At 52.1% G+C, this 22,749-nt stretch overlaps 8 protein-coding genes across 8 annotated transcripts; 5 read left to right on the top strand and 3 right to left on the bottom strand.

Moving 5' to 3' along the window:
- Positions 1-3,871: 3,871 nt before the first annotated feature.
- On the top strand, positions 3,872-6,210 carry QC763_603570 (uncharacterized protein). The gene is made up of 3 exons (XM_062914198.1): positions 3,872-4,893; positions 5,144-5,258; positions 5,621-6,210. Exons 1-3 carry the CDS (start codon positions 3,997-3,999, stop codon positions 5,986-5,988), a joined length of 1,380 nt encoding a protein of 459 aa, XP_062762717.1. The 5' UTR covers positions 3,872-3,996; the 3' UTR covers positions 5,989-6,210.
- Positions 6,211-6,490: 280 nt separating this feature from the next.
- On the bottom strand, positions 6,491-10,970 carry SMC2 (Structural maintenance of chromosomes protein 2). Its single transcript, XM_062914199.1, has 3 exons — positions 10,296-10,970; positions 6,952-10,205; positions 6,491-6,901 (listed from the first exon to the last, which is right to left on the bottom strand). The coding sequence occupies exons 1-3, from the start codon at positions 10,320-10,322 to the stop codon at positions 6,637-6,639; spliced, it is 3,546 nt and encodes a 1,181-aa protein (XP_062762716.1). The 5' UTR covers positions 10,323-10,970; the 3' UTR covers positions 6,491-6,636.
- Positions 10,971-11,586: 616 nt separating this feature from the next.
- QC763_603590 (uncharacterized protein) lies at positions 11,587-13,470 on the top strand (the record flags this gene model as incomplete). Its single annotated transcript, XM_062914200.1, has 1 exon — positions 11,587-13,470. One exon carries the CDS (start codon positions 11,587-11,589, stop codon positions 13,468-13,470), a length of 1,884 nt encoding a protein of 627 aa, XP_062762715.1.
- Positions 13,471-13,860: 390 nt separating this feature from the next.
- On the top strand, positions 13,861-14,929 carry QC763_603600 (uncharacterized protein; the record flags this gene model as incomplete). The annotated part of the gene is made up of 2 exons (XM_062914202.1): positions 13,861-14,385; positions 14,442-14,929. The coding sequence occupies exons 1-2, from the start codon at positions 13,944-13,946 to the stop codon at positions 14,927-14,929; spliced, it is 930 nt and encodes a 309-aa protein (XP_062762714.1). The 5' UTR covers positions 13,861-13,943.
- A 9-nt stretch (positions 14,930-14,938) lies between these two features.
- Positions 14,939-16,027, bottom strand: VMA9 (H(+)-transporting V0 sector ATPase subunit e). The gene is made up of 3 exons (XM_062914201.1): positions 15,739-16,027; positions 15,566-15,649; positions 14,939-15,501 (listed from the first exon to the last, which is right to left on the bottom strand). The coding sequence occupies exons 1-3, from the start codon at positions 15,747-15,749 to the stop codon at positions 15,369-15,371; spliced, it is 228 nt and encodes a 75-aa protein (XP_062762713.1). The 5' UTR covers positions 15,750-16,027; the 3' UTR covers positions 14,939-15,368.
- Positions 16,028-17,570: 1,543 nt separating this feature from the next.
- QC763_603605 (uncharacterized protein) lies at positions 17,571-18,318 on the top strand (the record flags this gene model as incomplete). Its single annotated transcript, XM_062914203.1, has 3 exons — positions 17,571-17,664; positions 17,717-17,857; positions 17,917-18,318. 3 exons carry the CDS (start codon positions 17,571-17,573, stop codon positions 18,039-18,041), a joined length of 360 nt encoding a protein of 119 aa, XP_062762712.1. The 3' UTR covers positions 18,042-18,318.
- QC763_603610 (uncharacterized protein) lies at positions 18,227-19,805 on the bottom strand. Its single transcript, XM_062914204.1, has 2 exons — positions 19,363-19,805; positions 18,227-19,307 (listed from the first exon to the last, which is right to left on the bottom strand). The coding sequence occupies exons 1-2, from the start codon at positions 19,405-19,407 to the stop codon at positions 18,429-18,431; spliced, it is 924 nt and encodes a 307-aa protein (XP_062762711.1). The 5' UTR covers positions 19,408-19,805; the 3' UTR covers positions 18,227-18,428.
- On the top strand, positions 19,763-22,584 carry ARG2 (Amino-acid acetyltransferase, mitochondrial). The gene is made up of 2 exons (XM_062914205.1): positions 19,763-20,378; positions 20,462-22,584. The coding sequence occupies exons 1-2, from the start codon at positions 20,310-20,312 to the stop codon at positions 22,415-22,417; spliced, it is 2,025 nt and encodes a 674-aa protein (XP_062762710.1). The 5' UTR covers positions 19,763-20,309; the 3' UTR covers positions 22,418-22,584.
- The last annotated feature ends 165 nt before the right edge of the window (positions 22,585-22,749 follow it).

Genomic DNA, 22,749 nt, shown 5'->3' with positions numbered 1-22,749 from the left:
GCGAGGTGGAAATCGGAAAGTTCCAAAAGACACAAAAAGCAAGCAATTGTTCGTGTTTGATATAACATATCTGGTGTTCTACCTGATAGTATGTCGACAGTTGACGTCAGGGCCTTCTCTATCACTTTTATCACCTAGGTAGCTTAGCTGCTTCACTATTTGGTCTAAGAGTTCGCACTCGCTAGCCCAAGCACTGGATAGGTGAGGCTTCACTGAGAAGGAACATACACAGTAATGACCTGCTGTGTCGGATATGCCGTGATACTGTAGGACCGCGACTGGGGGAGGGCCCGGCACAGTGGTTCTTTTGTCCTTCTAGAAGAATGCTCGGCCCACATATCGATCGAAATGAATATTGACACCAACGAAGAGCCAAGTTCATGCAACACCATGCCAAGCCCTGTCGTTGACGATATTCCTAGGGTGTCGATCTCGTCGGGACTGCCGCTTGGAGATCGACGTGCATCCACGTCAATCAAGCATGAAAATGTCTTCGTGTTCTTTTCAATGGTCGGTCGTGTTGCATGTGCTGGTGGATCGATGGCGTGCACAGCCATCCCGCGATCTGGATGTCATATGTCAACTAGATTAGATACGCCGCCATTGCAGTAGCATGATCATGGCCCATAATTCCGCAGATAGTCGCAGCGCAGTGAAGAGTATTTTTGGGATGTCCGGACTATGCCATAGGGACAGAGTGACAGTTGAAGAAGACGAGTGAAAAGTGTTGGATGTAAAGAAAAGAAAAGAAAAGAAAAGAAAAGAAAAGAAAAGGAAAGGAAGAATTCTCCTGCCGCTCACTCATGTCTCGGAGGGGTCGGCTACCAGTGTCTGCCCTGATGGGGGCCCCGTTGAGCCCAAACGGCGGGTAGCGGGGCTAACCTATCGCTGTGCCACGGGCGGCTGGGGGTTCGTCCCAAGTGCGCCGGCCCGGCCTGCAGGGGCCGCTCTCTGGCGTCATCTCGCACTCCAATGAGACGAGGGCCGAGCTTCAGATGCTCCACCTCGAGCAAAAACGCCGGGCCAGTTGCCAACTCTACGTCAAAAACCGTTACACTAAACCCTCACAAACCTTGGCCATTTCAACGACTCTCCTCCTTTGTGGCCCTCGCTGCCCGCTCCACATGCTGCACCTGCATCCTTTTTTCTTCTCTCGAGAACTGCCGTTCAATCCGGGCCTTGCCCGGTCTTGCTGCAGGGCACAGACCTCGACCGACCGTCATACCTCGGCCAATGGATCCGGATGAACTGCCCGTTGAGGATTGTCCGCTCTCTCATCTTGAATCTGACAAGACTGAACCATCATCCATGACGACATGTTCAATCCCGTGTGGCTTTGATTCATAGCTCCACCTATATCAGACTCTGAGAGAGACAACTGACCTTCGGGATCAAGAGTTACCGTGTACCATGAAGGCTCTCTGTCGACAAGAACTGCGATATGACGGTGCCTCGGAGGGCAACTTGTGGCGGTGTGCCTTCCATGGCTAAAGATGCCGCTTTCGTCTACAGGTACCTCTCTCTATTGTGTGGTTTCCCGCGAAATGTCTTCCTGGTCTAACTTCTGTCCGTTCTCGGCAAAACTTCGAGCATAGCATTCATTTCCCAGGCGCTCTCCTTCACCACTGAGAGCGTGCCCAAAGTCGAAACATTTTTGCTGAGCCTCACCAACTCCATGTCCATGACTTGCCGGTATGAGATTGCCCTCATGCGTTGGTTCAGTTCGGGCTGTCAGTCGGCTTATCGACACGGCCCCCATTGTGAGCATGGCACCACGGCCCTCGTATGGAGCCACCGTGTTGTTGATGGAGACAGGTCCCATCTCCACTCGGGAACCCCTTTCCATCTCCATACGGCAACTACTTCGCCCATACACCCTCACGAGTGTAGTGCTCAGTGCTTCCGCACGTATTCGTCCGCATAGTTGCGCCGATGAATATCATCTCCTCGCCATATGTTGGCGCCTGCCAGTGTGGGCCCATCTCCGCATGGTGAACGCTTCTCAGCCAGTCACTGATGGCTTCAATACCCCTTTTCAGACATGATAGCCACACCCTCATGGATGGCGAGACGCCTTGCAACTGCCAATCTTGTTCGAGGGTGGACCTAAGCCTTGTCTGATTTCCATATCTGTTGGCGCCACGGTTGACTATCCGGACCGCTGCCTGCTTAACTTGTACGCTTCACGACCTACATCTACACGGTCGTCCCCATCTGGTAGATACAGGGCTCGGAGGGCAGCCCGGCGTTCAGTCTTAATATTGAGCTGTCTACTATAGCCTCATTTCGCCTACCTGCGGCATGCGGCCTGGATTGGGTCAACTCACAAGGTGGCCGAGGTGTATGCAAACTCCTACTCAAACCAACCGCTATGACAGACACGTGATCCTTCCCTTGGAGGTAGCTGAAGACGAGGCGGGCGAAAGCCTAGGCATATATTTATCACTCCAGGAACTCTTGCTGACTTTGGTTAGGCATATGTGGAAATCGATGGTACATGCTACATCTAACGGAACCACAGTCACAGAGAAGGCTCATCAGCCAACATCCGCATTACTTACCCCTACCCTTGCCTTTTCCGTCCCGCGCTTCTGGGCAAGTGTTCCTCAGCCTGCGCTACTTGTAGCCTCTGTGAGAAACAGAATTTTCAAGTGGTTTCTGCAGTGGCGACTTCTCCTAGTCTTTTGGATAGACCGGTAGCGGTGCAGATAGTCTGGCATTGCCGAAGGTGAAGGGTAGCAGAAGCGGAGCGCTACCTCTCCAGCGGGTTTCTTGGCCGCAAAAATGGTCTCTGTGCAACATCAATATGGTTATGTCAGAGATTTGTATCGGACTGTATCTCCCACTTGTCCCATAGGCGTAGTGAAGATCAGATCAAGCTTGCGTCACCCTAATCACGTCAGGGTGCCAATGAATGCGACACAAATGACAAAATAAGGAAAAGGTGGCCGCGCAAAAAAACACTCAGGTTTTCTGGGTAAGTATCTCGGGGGTTGGGTAGGGTAAAAAGACTCTCACAAGGCCCAACCAGCTGCTGTATTCAACCAGCAGCGCACCGACATGGGCGCGGCGTGCGTCAACCAGTATTGTTCCTTCCCGGCAAGATGCAGTGACCGGCTCCAGTCGCTGTTTTCGGGGCGCATTCCCGGTTCTTCTTGTACTGGCGCGCGGAGTGCGATCCGACAGAACCTGCGGCGAAGAAGCCCAATCAGACACATTTCCATCCAGACATAGCAGGGAGAGCAAATCGGGTTGATGGGGCTAAAGCCAGCCCTATGTCAAATTGCCGGGTCGATAGGGGTTTGATCCGTCGGGAATACTCAGAGAGCTCGATCGCCATCTGAACTCTTGACAATCTTTTTGTCTTTTGGTTTCAGGTTGACGTAGGACATCACAACGACTCATATGGGTATAGCGACTGTTGACGTGGCCTGCCGTCAATCATATATCTATTTTAGTTCTCTTTTGCCCCTTTAAGCACTGAATAACAACTGGTGGTGGCCCATGTCTTGACCCGCAGAACATCTGATATATTATTGTTACCCATCAAAAGGTACCTGCACCGCCGATTTGTGGTTCCGACGACTTTAACAATCACACTAGTCAGCCACTCAAAACACAGCTCTGTGATATTTAACAGGTTTAAGTCATGATCTTGGATGATTTGCCCTTCCCGCAAACACGCAGCGATCCAAAAAAAAAAAAAATGCAATGCAATTAGAGAGAACATCAATTTAACAGGATTTTGGGTCGTGGTGGATAGTACCTAATTAATGGCCAGCTAGTGAATAAGACGTGTTATTAGGTAATCCAGTCCCAAGTGAGACGTTGGGGGCGCGCAAGTTGGTGACACCAACCGCCACGCTGGGAAGCTGCCAACTGCAACCAAACGGTCAACCGCCGAAAAAAAAAAAAAAACAATAACTATTCAAGCAGCAGACGACCACAAGATATCCTGCAGACGTCCGGCCGACCGACCGATAAATTCGGCAACAAATGGACCAGGACCCGGACTCGGTGTTGCTGCGGAGCGGCCCAGTCATTGACGCTCCCGGCCTTCTCCTGTTGATTTCCACCATTACCGTTTTCCTCTTGCCTCTGTTCATCTACTTTCCCCCCGTACCCCCATCACAGCGCGATGCACTGCTTGAAACACATTCGCCCATCGGTGTGAAGCACACCAAAAGCAAGAAGACTACTACAACCTCACCATCAAAAACCACCATCGACCAGCTATGGATCTACCCAGTCAAGTCATGCAAAGGCATCCAACTCACCTCGAGCAAGGTGCTCCCCTACGGCCTGGAGTTTGACCGCCTCTACACCTTTGCTCAACTCAAATTCCCTTTTCCTCTCAGCACCAACCCATCGTCAGCAGAAGATAAGCTCCAGCCTCAAGAAAGCTGGGAATTCATCACCCAGCGGCAGTTCCCCCTCCTAGCCACCGTCACCGTGGAGCTTTTCAGCCCGGACCCGGTCAAAGCCCGAGGTAAACCGCTCTACTCGGACGCCAGCATCAAAGACTCATTTCTCCTCATCAGCTTCCCCTGGCAAGAGCCAGGCCTCCGCGGGGTCGTCAGCTGGGTGGCCGCCAAGCTCGCACGGGGCCGCGGTGCGGTCCCGCAGAAGCAGCTTGTCCTCCCGGTGAGTTTCCCGTCGCAAGACGAGATTGAGTCCCAAGGGTACGAGAGGGAAGAGGTCAGGATCTGGAAGGACGTGGTGTCGGCGCTGAACATGGAAAAGGACCTACCTCGGGAGTTGGCGCTGTACCTGGGGGTGAGCAACAGGCTCGGGCTTTTTCGAGTCGACCCGGGCCGATTGAGAGAGGTGCATAGGTGTGCGCCGGGGAGGGAGGAGGCGGGTTACCAGCCTATGACTGGATTTCAGGATGCTGTAAGCTTTTGTTTTTTATCTCTCATATTTTTATTTTTATTTTTTTACTGTCTGCACACCCCCCTCCCTCTCCTCACTTCGGCATTTTTTGGCTTGTGAATGAAGAGCGTGGTTCGATTTGCCGTCCTACCCACAGACTTTTTGGTGATGAAACGCACCACCACTCACTCGCGCAAATCAACTAAGAAAGAGGGGCTGACGATGGGTGTGACTTTTTTGTGTTGTTTTCTAACACGGCCATTTGCGGCAGTATCCACTACATCTCCTTAACCTCTCCAGCATCCGCGACTTCAGCGCCAAGATCACTAAAGACGAGAATCTCGAACAAGACTTGGACGCGCGGAGGTTTCGCGCCAACATCATTGGTATGTTTCGATACTTTTTTTTTCTCCTTTTTTGTTGTTGTTATCATCAAGACTGTTGTGTCGAGTCCCCTGGACCCTGTTGGTTTGTTTCACGGAAGCACGGAAAGCGGTGAGTTTTTCTGGGCTGGGGGGAGTTTTGACAATGGGCTGAAGTGGACTGGGGACGACGAGACTCTTCCCTTTTTCTTCTTTCCCCCCTGCTACTGTACCTTTTCTTCCCCGCGGTGTTGTCTCTTGAGCCGCTCGCTACTCCACACACACACCCTTTTTTTCTTGTGTTATTTTTCTTTGCGGCGTTTACTGTTCCCCCTCCCCTGTAAGCGTGGCCCCACAGCCACTGACACCCCCGATTTCTTTCTTAGTCGACGGTCCCGAGGAAAACAACCCCCCTTATGATGAGGAGACGTGGAAAGAGGTCTGTTTTAAGAAGAGTGATGATGCCGAGGGGGAGAAGAGCAAGCCTGCTGCTGCAACTTTTCATGTGTCGTGCCGGACGGTGAGGTGCAAGATGCCGAATGTGAATCAGGACAGTGGGTTTAGGCATTCGGTTGAGCCGGATAGGAGCTTGAGGAAGCTGAGGGATGTGGATGAGGGGGCGAGGCTGAAGGGGTGTTTGGGGATGCAGTTGACGCCCTTGTTTGATGGGGAGGAGAAGTTGGAGAGCTGGGTTGAGGTTGGGATGAGTGTGGAGGTGGGAGAGAGGGGGGGGCATAGGTATATTAATCAGTAAGAGAGCCTGGGCACTGATTGAGAGGAGAGGGAGAGTGGGTGATGATAGAGAGAGTCAGTTGGGGAGGATGGTTTGAGAGGCGGCGGAGAAGATATATAGAATCATGAGGCGATCTGGATATTGGCAAGAACAGGGGATAGATGGGGACAGAGAGACAAAAGTTCCTTGTATATGCAGAGTAGATTTTGTGTAATAATATAAGACAATCACTTCACAGACAAAGCCGCTTTGCCTCTGCCAACTTCCACCCAAAGACAGCTGACATTTGTCAGTCGGTTACATCACGTTGTTTACCTACATAAACCCAACACATATATGCTGCAGACGGGAGTTCAGACGAAGGAATATAGCCTATCCTATGATTATTTGCAGTCAACAACGTAGACACACCAACGAAATGACAATCAAGACAAAATACATGTATCCCACTAAACACAACCACGGCCAAACTCACACATACTATAATATCGTGTACAACTTGAAAAGTCATTCATCATATCTACCACTCCCATCCCTATATCAACAAACAGAAAACCAAACAAACAAAAAGCAACCCATCCATCCCTTTGTATCCAGCCATCCATGCTTTCCCACCCCGCTCTCCCAAACTCCAAATATCCATCCCATCCTCATTCATAAACACACTTCTCACCTCAAATCCGCCGGCGTCAAAGCCTGCACCATACTAGTCCCCTCACTAAACCTCGTCCTAAAAATCCTATTCGCATTCTGAAACATCCCATCCTTCAAGCTCACAACAATAAACTGACTCCCCTTGAACCTCGTCTTGATCAGCCTTCCAATGTTCTGCGTGTGCGACAAATCCAACGCGGCGTCAACCTCATCCAAAATATACATCGGCGCCGGCTTAAACTGCAGCAGCGCCATGATCAGACTAAGTGCAATGAGCGATCTAATGTTCCGTCAGCACACATCCCGTTTCATACCAAAAAGAATACATACCTCTGACCACCCGACAACTCCGTCAGACTCTCCTTCCACACCTTCCCAAGACAAACCTTCACCTCCAACCCATCACTAATCGTCTTCCCTTCTGGCGGGTCTAATTTCGCAAAAGACCCCGGGAGGAGCTCCTCGAAAATGGCTCCAAAGTCCCCATTCACCTTCCTCCACGTCTCCTCCAACGCCCTCTTCTTATAGTCATCCAGACTCACAATCGTCTCCTCAATCTTTCTCTTGTCCCTCATCACCGTCTTCATCATGTGCTTCAGCGCCACCTCCTTCTTCTCCACGCTGTCGATCATGTTCATCACCTTGGGGTTGATCTTCTTCCTCAACCCCTGGCTCCTCTCCCTCAGGTTCCTCTCCGTGGCCTTCAGCTCTGAAATATTAGAATTCTGTCCCCTAAAATCATAGGGCGTGCCGGGACGACCAAACTGATCCTTTGCGTCGGGGATCCACTCGTGTTCCTTTTCCAAGGCTTGGATATGCGCCAGTGCAGACTGTGACTCCTTGCCGAATTTCTCAATCTGATGGCCCAACTTCTGAAGCTCAAGCTTCTCCTCGGCAATGCGCGAGGTCTTGGAGCGGGTGGCCTGTTCAAGAGACTTGAGCTCCGAGTCAAACACGGAGAGTTTCCGCCTTTCCGCATCAAGTTCGGACTGGGCTTCGTCATGGGTGGTCTTGATCGTTTCAGCCTTGGAGGCCAGGGCGGTGAGTTCCTCCTGCTGCGAGGCAATAGCCAGATCAATCTCCTGCACTTGCTCCCTGGCGGCGGCCAAGTCAGCAGAGACTTGCTCAGAGTCGAGCTGGGCGTTTTGCAGCTCTTTCTGCAAAGTCTTGAGCGAGGTTTGCATCTTGGCGACCGAAGCACGGAGGCTGTTGACCGTTTTCTGCAGTTCCTCCAGTTTACCGTCCTTGTTGTTGTCAAAGTCCTTCATGTCCTTCTCGATGCGCTTGACGTCAGCCAAGGCCTCCACCTGTCGCTGCTTAGCCTCGACAATAGACTCCTTGAGCTGGCCAATCGTCTCCTTCATGTTTTGGACATCCTGGATGATGGACGAAGCAGAGTTTCCGCTGATTTGCTCCTCGGCAAGCTTGATCTCGTGGGACTTGAGGTCGAGCTCCTGCTTGATCTTCTTGGCCTGGTCGAGCTTGGACTTCTCACGGGCGATGTGATTATGAAGCAAGCCCAAGTTGGCCTCGGCTTCCTTGAGCTGTCTGGTGATCTCGTTGAGCTTTTGCAGGGTCACCAAGACACCGCTGGAGTTGGGAGCGCTGCCGCCGGAAAGGGTACCCGAGGGGTCATAGGCATCGCCTTCGAGAGTAATACTGCGCATCCTGACGTTAGGGTCGAAAGTCACCTTCTTGGCAGTCTCGGCATCCGCGCAAATGAGCGTGTTGCCAAAGACGTACTCCATCGCCCTCGAGACCTCCTCGTCATAACCGACAAGAGACAAAGCCAAGTCGACCCTCCCCGGGCAGATTTTTTGCGCCGTGGCAACTGTCTGAGCAGAGGCCTTGAACGCAGCAATCTTGTTTAGGGGAATGATGGTAACGCGCTTGCGCAACCTACCGCCCTGTAGGAGCTGTGTACCAGTAACCTCAGTATCCACAACAACGTTGTAGAGACGACCGCCAGCGCAAATCTCCAGAGCCGTACCAGCCTGAATGAACTGCTTGTCGAGAGTGAACAGCTGAGCCACCAAACCCTTGACCTTGGAGCGATCAAAGTTTGGCACTGGATCCGCATAGTTGAAGTCAATATTGGCAACCTTGCGCTTCAGAGCGTCCGACTCTTGGCGCAGATTGCGAATAATCTGTTGGAGCTGGCTTTCCTGTTTGTACAGCTCGCCTTCTGACCCTGGTTGGAACCCAAGCTTGCCCAGCTCCTTTTCCAGCCTCTGAGCCTGCACCTTGAGCCCTTCCAACTCGTTCAACAGCCCAGCGTTTGCCTCTTTGGCCTTCTTTGCTCGCGGTTCCTCCTCCTTTATCCGCTTCTCCAAATGCGCAATCTTGATCTTGGCCTGCTCCTGCTCCGTCGTAGCAGCAGTCACCCGGTTCCTCGCATCTTGTAATTGACCCTGATAACCACTCTCCTGGCCTTCCTTGGATGCAACACCGGTTTGCAGCGTCTGTAGCAGTTCCTCCTTGGATTCCACCTCCTGACTCTGCTTTTCCACCGCATCCTTCGCTGTGTCGTATTTAGCCTTGGTCTTCTCATACGCCTTGGTCTTTTCCTGCAGTGTCGCCTCCAGCTCGGTAACAGCCTTCTCAGCCTGAATCTTTCTTTCCTCCTCCTCCGCCAGACTGGTCCGCTTCAGGTCGATCACCGTAGCTAGCCGTACAAGCTCGTTCGAGTACTTCTTGACCGCCTCCTCCAGCGCCTGCGCCTTTCCTCCTTTCCTCAACTCCTTATCCCTCTGCGCCTTTACTCTTTCCACATCCTCTTCCAAATGTGAAATCTCGCTCTTCAACCTCTCCGCCGAAGCCTCAAGATCCTTCTGCCGTTGCTTCTTCGCCTCTAGATCCGACCCCGACTGCTTCAGCTTTTCCTGACACACGACATAGTCATGCGCCACCACTATCCTCGTTAACCTCTCGAGATCATTCTGTGTCTGCTGAAAGTCCAAAAACGCCCTCTTCTCCGTCCTCAGCTTCTCCAACTTTGGCTCAATCTCATCCCGCAGCAGCTCTGTAATCTCCTGCAGCTTCAGATCCTTCTTCGCCATCGTCTTGAACGCCTTATCCCTCCTATCCTCAAACATTCTCGTCCCCGCCGCCTCCTCAATCATGGCCAGAATCTCCACCGCCTTCATGTTCAGCACCTTTGTAATCCGACCTTGCATAATCAAGAAGTTGGGGTTGTTGATGTTGAGCTGTACACTCTGAAACAGGTTCTGCACCGTTTGCTGCTGCGCGCGGTGGCCATTGATCAGGTATTTCGTCGTGCCCCCCAGCACGATCTGTCGCGTTACCGAAATGGTGGCGTATTCCTCGAAGCCGATGGGCGATCGCTTCTTGTCTTTGTTGTCGAACACAATGGTGACGCTGGCCTTTGTCACGCCGGCCTGGCCGCGCTTGTAGATGAGATCCTGGAGGTTTTGCGCGCGGACGGTGGAGAGGTGGGTGATGCCGAGGACAAAGCAGATGGCGTCGAGGATATTGGATTTTCCCGAGCCGTTGAGGCCGGTGATGGAGTTGAAGGATTCGTCCCAGCCCGAGATTACGGTACGGACGGCGTAGGACTTGAAGCCCTGTTGTTTTGGTGATGCGACAACTGGTTAGCGGTGCCCAATGTTGGAGAGCAACGACAAGCAAGAGAAAGCCTGGGCGGTGAAACTCACATCGATAATTAGTTCCGTCACCCTCATGGTGGCGTTGATTTGTATGCAGAAATCCCCGATGCCCGCTGGTGATGGTCAGGTAGTGTCGGGAGGAGAAAATGTCGTCGTTGTCGCAAATCGAGAGTTCGTCAAATCAGGTCACGCCGCGGTCGCTCCGCAAAAACACAAGAATATTTGTTTACTTTCCTCATGGTGTCGCCCCGCACTTGCAACTGTCAGCTTCCAATCAACCCCACCCATTAGAGGGGAGGGTGGTCAGTGTGTAGAATCTTGGCGTGTTCTATGGAGGATGCAGTTATCCGGAACTTACGTCCTTGTTTTGATAATGAATAAGTGCATGTTGCTGGCCGATGATTTGGGCGCCTGATAGAAGGATATTTGAGAGATATTGTCCTAGGGTAGGAGAGACTATGAATTTGCCGGCAGTAGAGTAGTACATCGGAATATCAACATAATTTGGATTCTCCTCATAAACAAGATTGGCTGAAACGTGTGTGGACCTGCTCGGTGGATGGTGGGCATGAATAAGAAGAGCAAGCGTGAGGCTTGAGTAGAAGAGCTTTGTCGGCCTGACATGATAAAAGACAAACATGTTTCCTTGTGGCTATGGAGGTTATTTTCATAGATATCAGGGACTGAAAAGTAGCCGGAGGGAAGAGAGATCGCAGTCGTGTAAGTCATGCCCCGGTAGAGGTGAGGTCCAAGGCACTTGATGCCGTTGGGTGATCCTTGGCACTGATTGGCCACTCTGGTCAAACGAACGACTTCGCAGGGGTGGCCCCGGCGCAGTGGCTAGGAACGCTGGAACGCAGTGGTCCGAGGGGGGAACCTGGCTGACACAACCCATCACCTCCCACCGCAGCATCTCTCCGTCTCTCACAGCAACGAAGAGACGCCTTGCTGCTGAATGTGCGCGAACAGGAACTCTCCCTTGTACCGGCCGAGATATTTCTCCATGCGCCACCGTCTTTCTCACGATCTCTTCACCAAATGCATCCGCTACCAGGCCACGGCTTAATTAATTAATTGAGACTTAGCGGGTTTGCTTTTGGGCCTTCGGCGTCACAGATCAAGGACAGGTCGCTGCAATTCCAACCACCGCCTGAACAACATCGTCCCCCAACGTCCTGCAGTCGTCCGTTGAGCTGATACGACTGTATTCACCTTTCGCCGCAACTCAATGGTTCCACAGTTCCAGTCATAATTCCATGCCCTATTTCTTATACCGTCATCGCGGCGCATCGTCGAGGTTAGCAGCAGCAGCGGCTTCACCGGAGCGATACCCGATGCAATGAACCCCTCGCAGCGGGCCTCTTCGAGCACACTGCTGCCCGCCGCCTCCCGGGATTCCGACTCCAGCTCTATTCGGCCACGAAACCGGCGCCAAGCCAGTTACAAAGACGACCCCGACAACTCTTCCAGTCGGTCTACCAGCCGTGGTGCGACTCCGATTCCCGCCGCACATATTGGCTCAGTAACAGGCAGAAATGATGCAAGAACAGAAGTTGCGCGGAATCGTCCCAACACAAAAGGAAGTTCAGGACAAGGCGCGGGTTTGTTAGGAGGCACTTGGGCGCCAAGCTGGGCCTCGGTCCAGAACCTTGCCACCACATTGATTGCAGGCGGGGAGTCTTTTATCAACGGAGAGTCGCACCGACCACAAACAAACGGGAACAGGGCAAAGGGGGGGCAAGGCGGCGGTCGAGGTGATGCCACAAACACATGGGGCCCCGCGCCGCCAGGTGAGACCAGACCCCGCTCCGACGAGATTGGCACTGGAACATTGGCCAAGAGGGATGCCAGACTGAAAGCGATGAGGACTGCTAGTATTCTTGAAAGCCACGAAGGTGTGAATGGGGGTTTGGATTTTGGTAGAAAGTTCAAGAAGAAGGGGTCGGATGAGGATTTGCGCAGGACAGTATTGAATGACGAAACGGAGGAACACTTGGTTTACATTCACCATGTCCAACCAACAGACACGTATGCCGGGGTGGTACTAAAATACAGATGTCAAGAGGATGCTTTTCGAAAGGCCAACGGGCTCTGGTCAAGAGATGGAATCCAGGTCAGGAAATATTTGATGATGCCGGTGGATGCGTGTGAGGTCAGGGGCAAGACTTGTGAAACACCAGTCGACCCAGTAGCGAAGGTTGACCTGTTGGCACGAACACCAGACACAACAGATCCATGGGGACAGCCAACCAATGGAGGCGACTTTTTCTCGAATCCAGGAAATAGTAACCAGCTGGAACAACAATCACAGTCAGGCGACGACGACCGGCCATGGACCCATGTACGGTGGGTATCAATCGATTCCCATCCTCACCCAGTCGAAGTTGCCAGAGTTTCTCGGAGGTCGCTTGGGTACTTTCCTCCTCGCAGGAAGAAAAGCACTCACACCATGTCATCTTTGTCAACGCCTCGAGCTTCAGTTGATGCCCCCAGCACCAGTGTTTCTGAGCCAAATATTGGAAGCCCAAAAAGTCCCTCTTCTCGGCGCCCTTCGCTGTTGTCCACCCGTTCTCCGATTGCATCCTCTCATGGAAACCTACCCACCCGATCAAACTCGACAGCTACCACCAGCGATAACGATCCCCGACCGGCATGGATGCGCCGTCCAGGAGGTGTAGGCTCGCTCGGCAGAAATGTGCGAGCCCCTGGGCCACAAAAAGACCCTCTCAACGATTGGGCTAAGAAGAATGTTCCCGGATTCAACTTTGACTCTTTGCCTTCCATGTCGGCCATGGGCATGGAAAGGGCTCGGTTTGGCTTCACCAACGATGCTAATGCGCCGGTTACCATTGCGGAGAGCCCGTTTGGAGAGGGCCAGGACACCTCCGCTATGAGCAGACAAGGGACAGGTCTCGACAAGGCGGCTCTTGCTGTGGAAACCTGGCTGAGAGGCGCTATCGAGAAAGGTGTCGAACTTGCAAAATCGGGGAACGTCACGCCTATTCTGGGACCGAGGCGGGTGAGCGGGATGCATGGAGGGAGTAACGGACAGGGTGATCTGATAGAATTGGAGAACACTGGAAGTGATGATGACGGGAGAGGGTGGCATGACCCGAATTTTGGGGGGACTTTGGGCAGTCCGGCTGTTGCTGGCCCATCAGGGAGGAGTTTTGGAGAGGCAGCTGCACTGAGGGGGAGGGGAGTGAGTAAGAAGGCTGATTAGGATCTCTGTAGCTCAGGAAGTGGGGTTTGAATTTGGCAAGTGGTGCATTGCGTAGGTTGAGCCCTTCATTGCGGATTGCTGGTTGTTGTTTTCTGTTCTTTTGAATGCTTGTTTAGGGTATATAGCAAGAATTGGCGCAGCGTGTTGGATTTATTGGATCAAAATAGATTTTTGGATCATTCTCTTTTCTCTCTGACAAGTGCGTGGGTCTAGGTTGACCATCAGGGTTCATTCAGGGGGTCGCACTTCCAACAGCCAGCTTCCCTGCGCATGCCTGGAGTAGCTGCGTCATTGATAAGAACCCTTATCGGGGCGCATCACGACTGTCCATCATTCAAACCACCATCAAGCATCATCAATTCCCCATCGCATTCAATATTCCTGCACGACGACAAACCGGTGCATCACGGCGCACCCCTTGCCTTTATACACAACCTTTCAAATGTCACGATAACCACCTCTCAGTCGCAACCATGCCAATCTGCATCGAATGCCGCCACCCAGTGAAAACCCTCTGGCGCGAGGGCGGAACGAGCAACACCTCCTCCACCACCAACAAGCCCTCCGCCTCGGGCGGCCACAACATCCGGCTCACCGTCTGCAAGAACTGCGGGCGGTTCTGCGACAAATACGTCGAGCACGACTTTGTGGTGCTATTCATCGATTTAGTCCTCATAAAACCGCAGGTGTACCGACATTTACTCCACAACACACTGATGAACACCCCCTCCTCCGACCCCTCCGATCCCGACCACCCCAAAAAAGAAGAAGACGCCTTCGCCCCGAGCATCGTCCGGTTAGGGGTTTTGTTACTGCTATTTGACGTCTACCTCACCTGGGCTAGGATCGAAAGGCAGAGCAGTGACACCGAGGGCCTGGCAGAACGCCCCATTGTTACTCAATACGTCTTTTTCCGTCTGTGTCCCCATCAATTCCCCAACAATCAGTCATGCTGATGATGCCGAAAACAGTATTACTCTGCACCCTAACAACCCTCTCCTTCCACCTATCCATCCGCTTCCTCACCTCCTCCCGCTTCTCGCCCCTCCCCTTCCTCGGCATCCTACCCCGGTATCCCCGTCCAAACTCTGTCTCCACGGCCCTTCTCGTCTCTTCTTCTACGAAGCTCTTCCCTATTCTGATGGTCATATGGGAATATGACGTTCCCGCCGCGGCCAGGTCGCTAGGGTGGGCGGTGGTGGCTAATAATGTCGAGGCGTTGAAGATATTGCTCGACTGCAGCTACGGCGTTGCCGCGTTCTTGGCCATGGCAGGGGCGCTAAGTAGATGGGCGATGGGGAGGGTGGTGCTGTGGGCTGCCGGGTTAGAAGGGGTGGATTCTTGGACGGCAGGGACGGAAGGGGGCCAGATAATGGGGGGTGATGGACGGGGGTTAGGGGAGTTGGGGGTGCTATTGGGGTATCTAAAAGATTGGGCGGGGAGGTTGGCTGTGGGATAAAGGGGGAGTGTTTTTTGGTAAAAGTAATAAAGCGTTTGACTTTTGGGTATTTGTCACATGGATTGATGGAAAAGACGTGTGCCCCATGTTCATGATATTAAGCCTCCGAAGGGCTTGCCCGCTTGCGAAATGTACAAATTCCAGCCGTCATTCTTCCCAAAAGCCTCCATTATCAAGGCTTGATTCATTCCCGTCCCCCCTGGTTTGTCCTATAACCGCCGCCCAAAAAGCAAAAGAAAACAAATAAACGCCAGCCCCAAAAAATGAATCTGTTTATGAATGCCGTGCCGTGGGTATTCGTACAACAATGCCAATAACCTCCCCCTTCCTCTTCTTCGTCATCATCGTCCTATTGCTCGCCGCCTATAGTTTTAGCCTCGTGTTGAGGCTTGCATCTGTTTTGTATGTGCCATCTCGTTGTAGCTTATGGTTATGTGGTCTAATGGTGGACAAACTCCTTGCGAATGTCGGACCGTCTCGGCTCGATGAGGGGGTGAAGCTGGGCGAGGAAGGTGATGGCCCACATGAGGTAGCAGCTGACGAAGGCGAGGATGAGGGAGGAGCGCCAGAGGCTGTGGGGGAGAGAAGGTTAGTTGGAGGTTGGGAGGGTGGGGGGTGAGGAGGGGGAAGACGTACACTTGGTTCTCACCCTTGGGGGCAAAGACCCAGGCAGCGGTGCACATTGCGAGAATGATGGCTAGGCCGATGAAGATGCTCCATCTGTTTGGGGTGGTGGTTAGCTATTTGCGCAATAACATTGTTGTTGCGGGTGGTTTGGGGGTAAATGTTGGGGGTGGGAAGGGACGTACCCGTTGGCCATGGTGAATGTTTGGTTTCGTTGACGGGGAGGAGGGGTGCTGGTGCTGCGCGATTTGGAAGGGTAGGTAAGGGTGGTGTTTCAATTGGAAGTGAAATTTTGTTGATCGAATGGCGATGATGGTCGTTTCGGGGGTGGTATTAATCGTTGATGTTCCTGACGACGACGACAGGTTCGATGGTGTTGCGGCGGCTGGTTGGAGGTTGGTTGGCTGGATGATGCTGGAGCTTCAAGGCGCAGCATGTAACAAGGCAAGCTTGGACCGGGGTTCTGGGTGCAGGGTGCTGCTTATGTAATGGAAATGCCAAGACCGCTGTCGGTCGTGAAATATTACGCTGAGTTTGCAATTACGGTATTTATCTTTCATCTTGTTGCCATACACTTGGTACTTTCCTCTCTTTCAGCAAGACACCAGGTCGATGATTCCATTTTGTGATGTCCTCTTGATTTCAAACTCCTACGTGGTTTTCCTAAATACATTAGTATCAGTTTGGGTAGGTTAGGGTAAGATCGACGACTCCTGCCTTGCCAGCCCCAGCCACGACATCGTCGTTATGAAGCTGTCAGAGAACCTGTCAGGCCAACAGCTTGCTCCTTCCTAACGACAGTATATATATTTCTTCCCGCACACATCTTGCAACAAGGAACAGTTGCACCGGCCAAATGGTCGAGCGGTAAGCCTGCTGGCCGAGGGCATGTCCCCAACCTCGGTTGCTCTCGACCCCTGAGAGCTTCCATGTTCGACTCCAAAACCACCGGGTTCTCGTATCCGCATCACCACAATCAAACAAAGTGTGGATGACCGTTGAGCTGTTTGTCATTTTTATCTGTCACCTTCCAACAAGCTGAACAAGTCAAACTCAAAGGCCTTAAACCAAATGGCCAATGCCCAAAATCTCCGATTGTTTTCGGCCATTGTCGATGCTTTTCTTACTCAAGTCCCAGTCAAACATATCGCGTGTCCTCGTTCAATAGTCTCGACATGACGTCGAATTGCCCATATCGAACCCAACAGCCCTTGGCATCGCAACGTATCGACTGAGAACAAGCATAGAGAGTGGATCGAGAAAACAAGCCTCTTTAGGAACTTCACATTCTGTACCTTGCTCCTAAAGATCGACGATAGATATTGATGTACATAGCAATTCTCCGCCATTGGGGCGCTATGTTGGTCTTCTGCTGTGGTTGATGGTCAACTTTTCTTCCGGGGGATCGTGGCTCTGGAGATGTTTGGATGTAGGTAACTTTATGGGGATTTTGAAGATTTCATGGGTGTATTGAGAGAGAGCATGGTACTATCAGAGCGTTTCGTCGTCTGCTTGGCTTCCATGGTTGTATTAGCCCTTAAACGTAAGATCTCCACGTTCCTTGGAATCAACCTTGACATAAAATCCTACTAACACCGAATGGAGAATCATTTTTCGAACTTTAAATGTCTTCAAAATAGTTAATACGACAACATCGGCTGTACGTCTCCCCTAGGTAGTTGCTTTCTAGCTTCTCCTCGAACAAATCACCATCCACACGGCGGTGACACGAAACTAGAAGTTCACCATGTCGATCGCAGCGGCTATCGTGGTACGATTTTACCGTTGGCTGACTTGGCTCAGAACCAACAGACTAAGACTAGGTAGACATGGGATATCGCCATTTCACTATTGATCAACTCAGAGAGGCACAAACAAACGCCCGTCTCAGGTATAAAGAGGGAGGTACAAGTTCCGCCGTTTGTCCCTCCTCTACTCACCAGCCATCGATCAGCTTCAACCCTCAACCACAGGAGACGAACAACCGTTGTGCATTTCTCCCTCCAAACCCTCCAAAATGAAGTTCACCACCCTCACCACCCTCACCACCCTCGCCACCACCGCCAAAGCCGACATCTGGATCTACGAATGCACCGACCTCGGCAGCGGCGGTGAGATCCTCTGGCTGTTCTTCCCCGGCTTCCGCCCCCCACAGCTGCGAAGACGTCAAGAATACCCGGCTCATTCTCCAAAAGTGGGACGTGAGCAAGATCGAGGGTGTTGTTTGCGATGGGGATGGGTGCTATAATGGGAATCCGGAGGATCTCGAGCGGTTGGAGTATGATGTTGATTTTGGTCATTTCAGTGAGTACTATTGAGGTAACGGGCTGTGAGAGGATGTGTGCTGACACTTGGGTGAATAGCTATTTATAAGAATCGGGACTGGAACTTGGTTGGGTTTGAAAAAATGAGGTTTGGGGCCACCGTCGCCCGACGGAGGAGGATGAGTATGATTGCCCGGCGCAGTATCTTTCTGCCGGGCAGTTGAATTTTAATTGTGAGACGGATGTTTCCCTTGAGGGATCATGAATGGGTGGTGGAATTCTAGAGTGAGTGAGTGAGGGGACTACTGTGGAATCAATGAGTTTGCTGTTGTAGGTCTGAACGTCACTCTACGGTCTTTTTCTTGAGGAGGGATGACACAGGGGCTGTTGTCTCTTTTAGTGATCGCTTGCAAAGTAACAATTTGGGACCAGTTCTTGATATAACCAAGTTCATTCTTTACACTTTTTGAGCATCTTGACAGCATTAGAGCAACTTTCTCCATAGGCACTCCCCTATTCTAAGATATAGCATCTCTCCACTCTACGCAGACTTCATCACCGTCCTGCCAACAGTGAAATACTACCGTGGCCCTTAAATCCCACATAGCCCATCACGAATTCTCATACCCCAACCCCCCCTCCCTCCTCACAGCCCCAAAAATCCCCGCAATATCCCCCTTCTCCCCAGCATACTCCTTCACCTCCTTTAAATGCTCATCCGCCACCTCCAAATTCCTCATCCTCACCCCCGCCTCCTCCGCCAGCTTCAACGCGTGCCCCGCGTCCTTCCTAGCCAAATCAACCGCAAAAAGCGGTTCCTCCCTCGTATGGTAATCCCCGCTCAGCATCCTCGTCGAATACGCCGCATACGGCCCCGGAAACATTTGTTCCACCCACTGATGCAGATACTTGGTCCCCAAACCAGACTTTTCAGCAAGAACATGCCCCTCGGCAAGTTGCTCCACCATGTTGAAGACAAAAGTATTCCCGATCAGTTTTAGAGTAAGGGCTTTCCCGTACGGCTCGTCAGACATGTCGATTTCTGCTCTGGCTATCACGCCCTTGAAGTAAGGGCGGGCACGGTCAACTGAGGCGGAAGGGCCGGCAAGAACGCCGATGAGCTGTCCCGCGTCGGCCATGGCTGGGGCGCCAAAGACGGGGGCGGCGAGGAACTGGGCGCCGCAGGAGGTGATGGAATTGGCGATGCGGGTTGCGGTGGTGGGGTGGATTGTTGAGCAGTCGATTATGAGCTTGCCGGTGAGGTCGTGGGTTAGGATTTCGGAGATGGCGGATTCGACAACCGAGTCTTTGGAGAGGATGAGGAAGATGATGTCTGCTTGGCGGACGCCGGAGGAGATGGAGTCGAGGATGGTGACTTTGCCAGGGGGGAGTTGGGAGGCGAGGTCGAGGGAGCGTTGTTTGGTGCGGTTGTGGACTAGGAGGGGTTGGTTGTCTAGGGGGCCTTTGAGAACGAGGTTTTTGGCCATGCCCTGGGGGTGTTAGTTGGGATACATATGAAGGTAAGGGGGGGATTAAGAGGCTTACTCGGCCCATGTTTCCTAGGCCAATCCAGAAGACTGTTGGGGTCATTGTGAGATAGATGTGGTACTGGTAGGTGAGTTTGATGTGTTGTCGAGCCTGTGGGGAATTCCGGTTAGAAGCAAAGATATCACATTAGAGTTGAAGGTGCTCCAAGATATATTAATTCTACTCTTCGCTATGAGGACCACTTAGAGTTAGTGGGGAAACTGCCCCTCTTCCGGTTTCCGGTCAGATAGAGGACCGGCCCGCCGTCGATTGGGACCGGGAAGTCCAATCGGCTTTATGCTCCATCTGACAAGCTCATGTCATTCTCGCTAATGGGGGAGAGGCTGTTGGTTCATGGATATCAGCGAGTGGGTACGATTGCATGTTTGAGAGGTCTGTCTGGCTTGACATGGTTGCAATCTTCCCAGGCTTGCTCAACTCGTTGATTTTGAGAAGTCATCTCATCTGAGCTCTATTGAGCCTTTTCAAGAAACTCAATGGTCAATTATGTCATACTGCAACGGTTTTGGTGATATGGTCAAACCGCGGGGTAATTCCTCTTGAGCTGCTGGTTTTTAGGTACACCCAATCATCGGAATGAAACACCAGCCAAATTAGAATACATGGTTACAGCTACCAGATATGCTCTGGGTCTTTGATGAACTGCCAAGGAACATCCTTTTCCCCTTTTTGCGGGGTATCTTATCTGATGATCTGATAATTCTCACCGACATGGGGTTTTAGTGTTCGGGGCTTTGCTGCGTTGCGTGGTCAGATGGAGTCCCGAGGTTGGACCCTTCCGTCTTTCCTTTTCTTTCATCTTTTTCGAGGGATTCTCACCACACCAAAGCGGATGCAGGTTGTATGAGGAGGGCGTGCTGGATTGAATTATCCATTTCTGGCCGCCCGTACGTTCTTCGAAATAATTTATATCACAGTTTTTGTGACTCAAACCGCCCCGCCCGATGCCACTGGTCGCAGCTATGCTCACGAGAAGCAACGGTGCGTGGAAGAAGGCGACCTCGGTAGTTCAGGTGAGATATATCCTGGCGCATATATCGCTACATTTTCCGATCAGTCATATTCTGAAGTTTGGTATTAATCTGAGCGCTTTTAGGCCTCAATCTGTCGCGACCAGCAACGGCCAAATCACACCACCATAACGTCAGTGACATCAGTGTCTCAGCGACGTCACTTCTCCTCGGCTGAGAATGGCGCAAAGCCCAGCCGAAGCCACCCTTCTGCTGCCGAAGCAAAGCAGAAGAGAGAGTCAGACAGGGAGTTTTTGATTTCAGTACTGGAGTCGTCGGCGACCAAGCGGGATGCAAAGGCATACCTTCAGACCTATGGGTCATCGAAAGCCAAAGCGGTGCCAAAGGAATCACAAGCTTTTACCGCCCTTGTGAGCGACAAAGCAATCCCAGAAGCCAAGGATGTGTCATTTTTCGTCCAAGGCTCCGTTCCAGTGGAATTTCTAGAGGCCGATGAAGTACCACGTGTGGCGATTGTGAAGCTTCGCGAGCCTCAGACGTGGGACGACACTTTACTGGGTGGCGTCGCTAAGACGCTCACCCGGCTGCGAGATCTGGGTCTTCGAAGTGTTATCGTTCTTGAATGCAGCGCAGAGAAAAGCTCAGTTCTGGATTGGAAAGATGTGGTGACGCAACAAACAGACCGACTTCAGAAAGCCATTCAAAAGTATGGCACACCAGGCGCAGAACTTGTTGATGGAGGCATCTGGAAACGGAGTACAACTCCACCAAGCGCTTCGTCTCTTGGTCATACTAAGCTCTCCGTTGGCTTTGGAGAGGCATTCACCGCGCCGCTCAGGCATGGCCATATCCTAGTGGTCCCCTCTCGGGCAGTGGTCGAAGAGACTCTAGAGCACACGGCGGCTGACGCAAATGAAGTGATCTTTGCTTTGGCAAAATACTTTGCTGGACTTCAGGTCAATGCTGGCCAAAATCAAACCCGGACCGCGGTAGTAGACAGGGTGATCATCATCGACCCCTTTGGTGGAATTCCTGCTAGGAACCTGGGCGATGGCGCGCGGGTATTTATCAATCTCGAAGAGCAGTTCAACAGCATCAAGGCGACCCTGGGTGCAGCAGAACCACAAGATAACGGGAGCCCAATACCTGGTATCTCAGGCAACCCGAAAGCTTCACACATCGAAAACCTAGAGCTAGTCAAGAACATACTAGCAATCCTGCCCTCGACAGCTTCCGCGATCATAACCAGCCCAATCGAAGCCGCAAATCTACAGTCGAATCCAGCATATGATATCAGAAGAGACGCCGAGGAGGCTATGGCAGGTGAAGTCAAAACACGAAGATGGCAGAATCCCATCATTCACAACCTTCTCACCGACCGGCCGATATACTCGGCGTCTCTACCCATCGGCCGCATCAAATCAACGACAAATGGTAGATACCAAAGGTCATCCCGAATGCCCACCACAACCCTGGCGAAGAAAGGCCTCCCCGTTACCATCTTCCCCGACACCCGCACACGGTCCTGGCAACCACCTAAACCGGGCACCCCCCGCCTGAAACTAACAGATACGTGCGTCGACCTCCCCCGACTCATCCACCTCATCAACGACTCCTTCGACCGCAAGCTAGACGCAGAGCACTACCTCAACCGAGTCCAAGACTCCCTTGCAGGTATCATCATCGCCGGCGAGTACGAAGGCGGTGCGATCCTCACCTGGGAACGACCATTCGGGCTTGACGAGGAGACAGCGTACAACTCGGGTAGATTAGTGCCCTACCTGGATAAGTTTGCCGTGCTGAAGAAAAGTCAAGGGGCGGGAGGTGTGGCTGATATTGTGTTCAATGCCATGGTGAGGGATTGTTTCCCGAATGGGGTGTGCTGGAGGAGCAGGAAGGATAACCCGGTGAATAAGTGGTATTTTGAGAGGAGCAGGGGGGTGAGAAAGTTGCCTGGGAGTAACTGGGCGATGTTTTGGACGACGCCGGAGGCCGCGGTGAAGGATCAGGTCATGGAGGACTATGAGGATGTTTGTAGGGGGGTTGTGCCGAGTTGGGCTGATTCGAAGGCGGCGGATTGAAAGGTGACGTCTACATATGGAAAATGATATGAACTTATCTAGCATACCATACTTCAACAACTGCATTTCGAGTATATCGATGCCGGTGTTTCAAGTGGAAGTATTTATCATGGACTTCATACTGCCGAGGATACACAAATCGCTGTCATTTATATACATATATATCGATTGTTTGTTGTTGAGCCATCACTGATCATAGGGCGACGTTTTATGCTCATGATGATGCTTGGGGTTACACAAAGATAAAAAGTGAAGCACATGCTTGGACCTTATGCTTGGCTGCCTGAAAGAAACACGGCTGCGACGCATGGAGCATGACGCGGCCAATGAAA

Source organism: Podospora pseudopauciseta, chromosome 6 (assembly GCF_035222475.1).
Source record: "Podospora pseudopauciseta strain CBS 411.78 chromosome 6, whole genome shotgun sequence".
In the NCBI taxonomy this organism is placed as follows: domain Eukaryota; kingdom Fungi; phylum Ascomycota; class Sordariomycetes; order Sordariales; family Podosporaceae; genus Podospora; species Podospora pseudopauciseta.
Note: the sequence above shows the minus strand (reverse complement) of the source record. Positions and strands in the feature narration are given on the sequence as shown.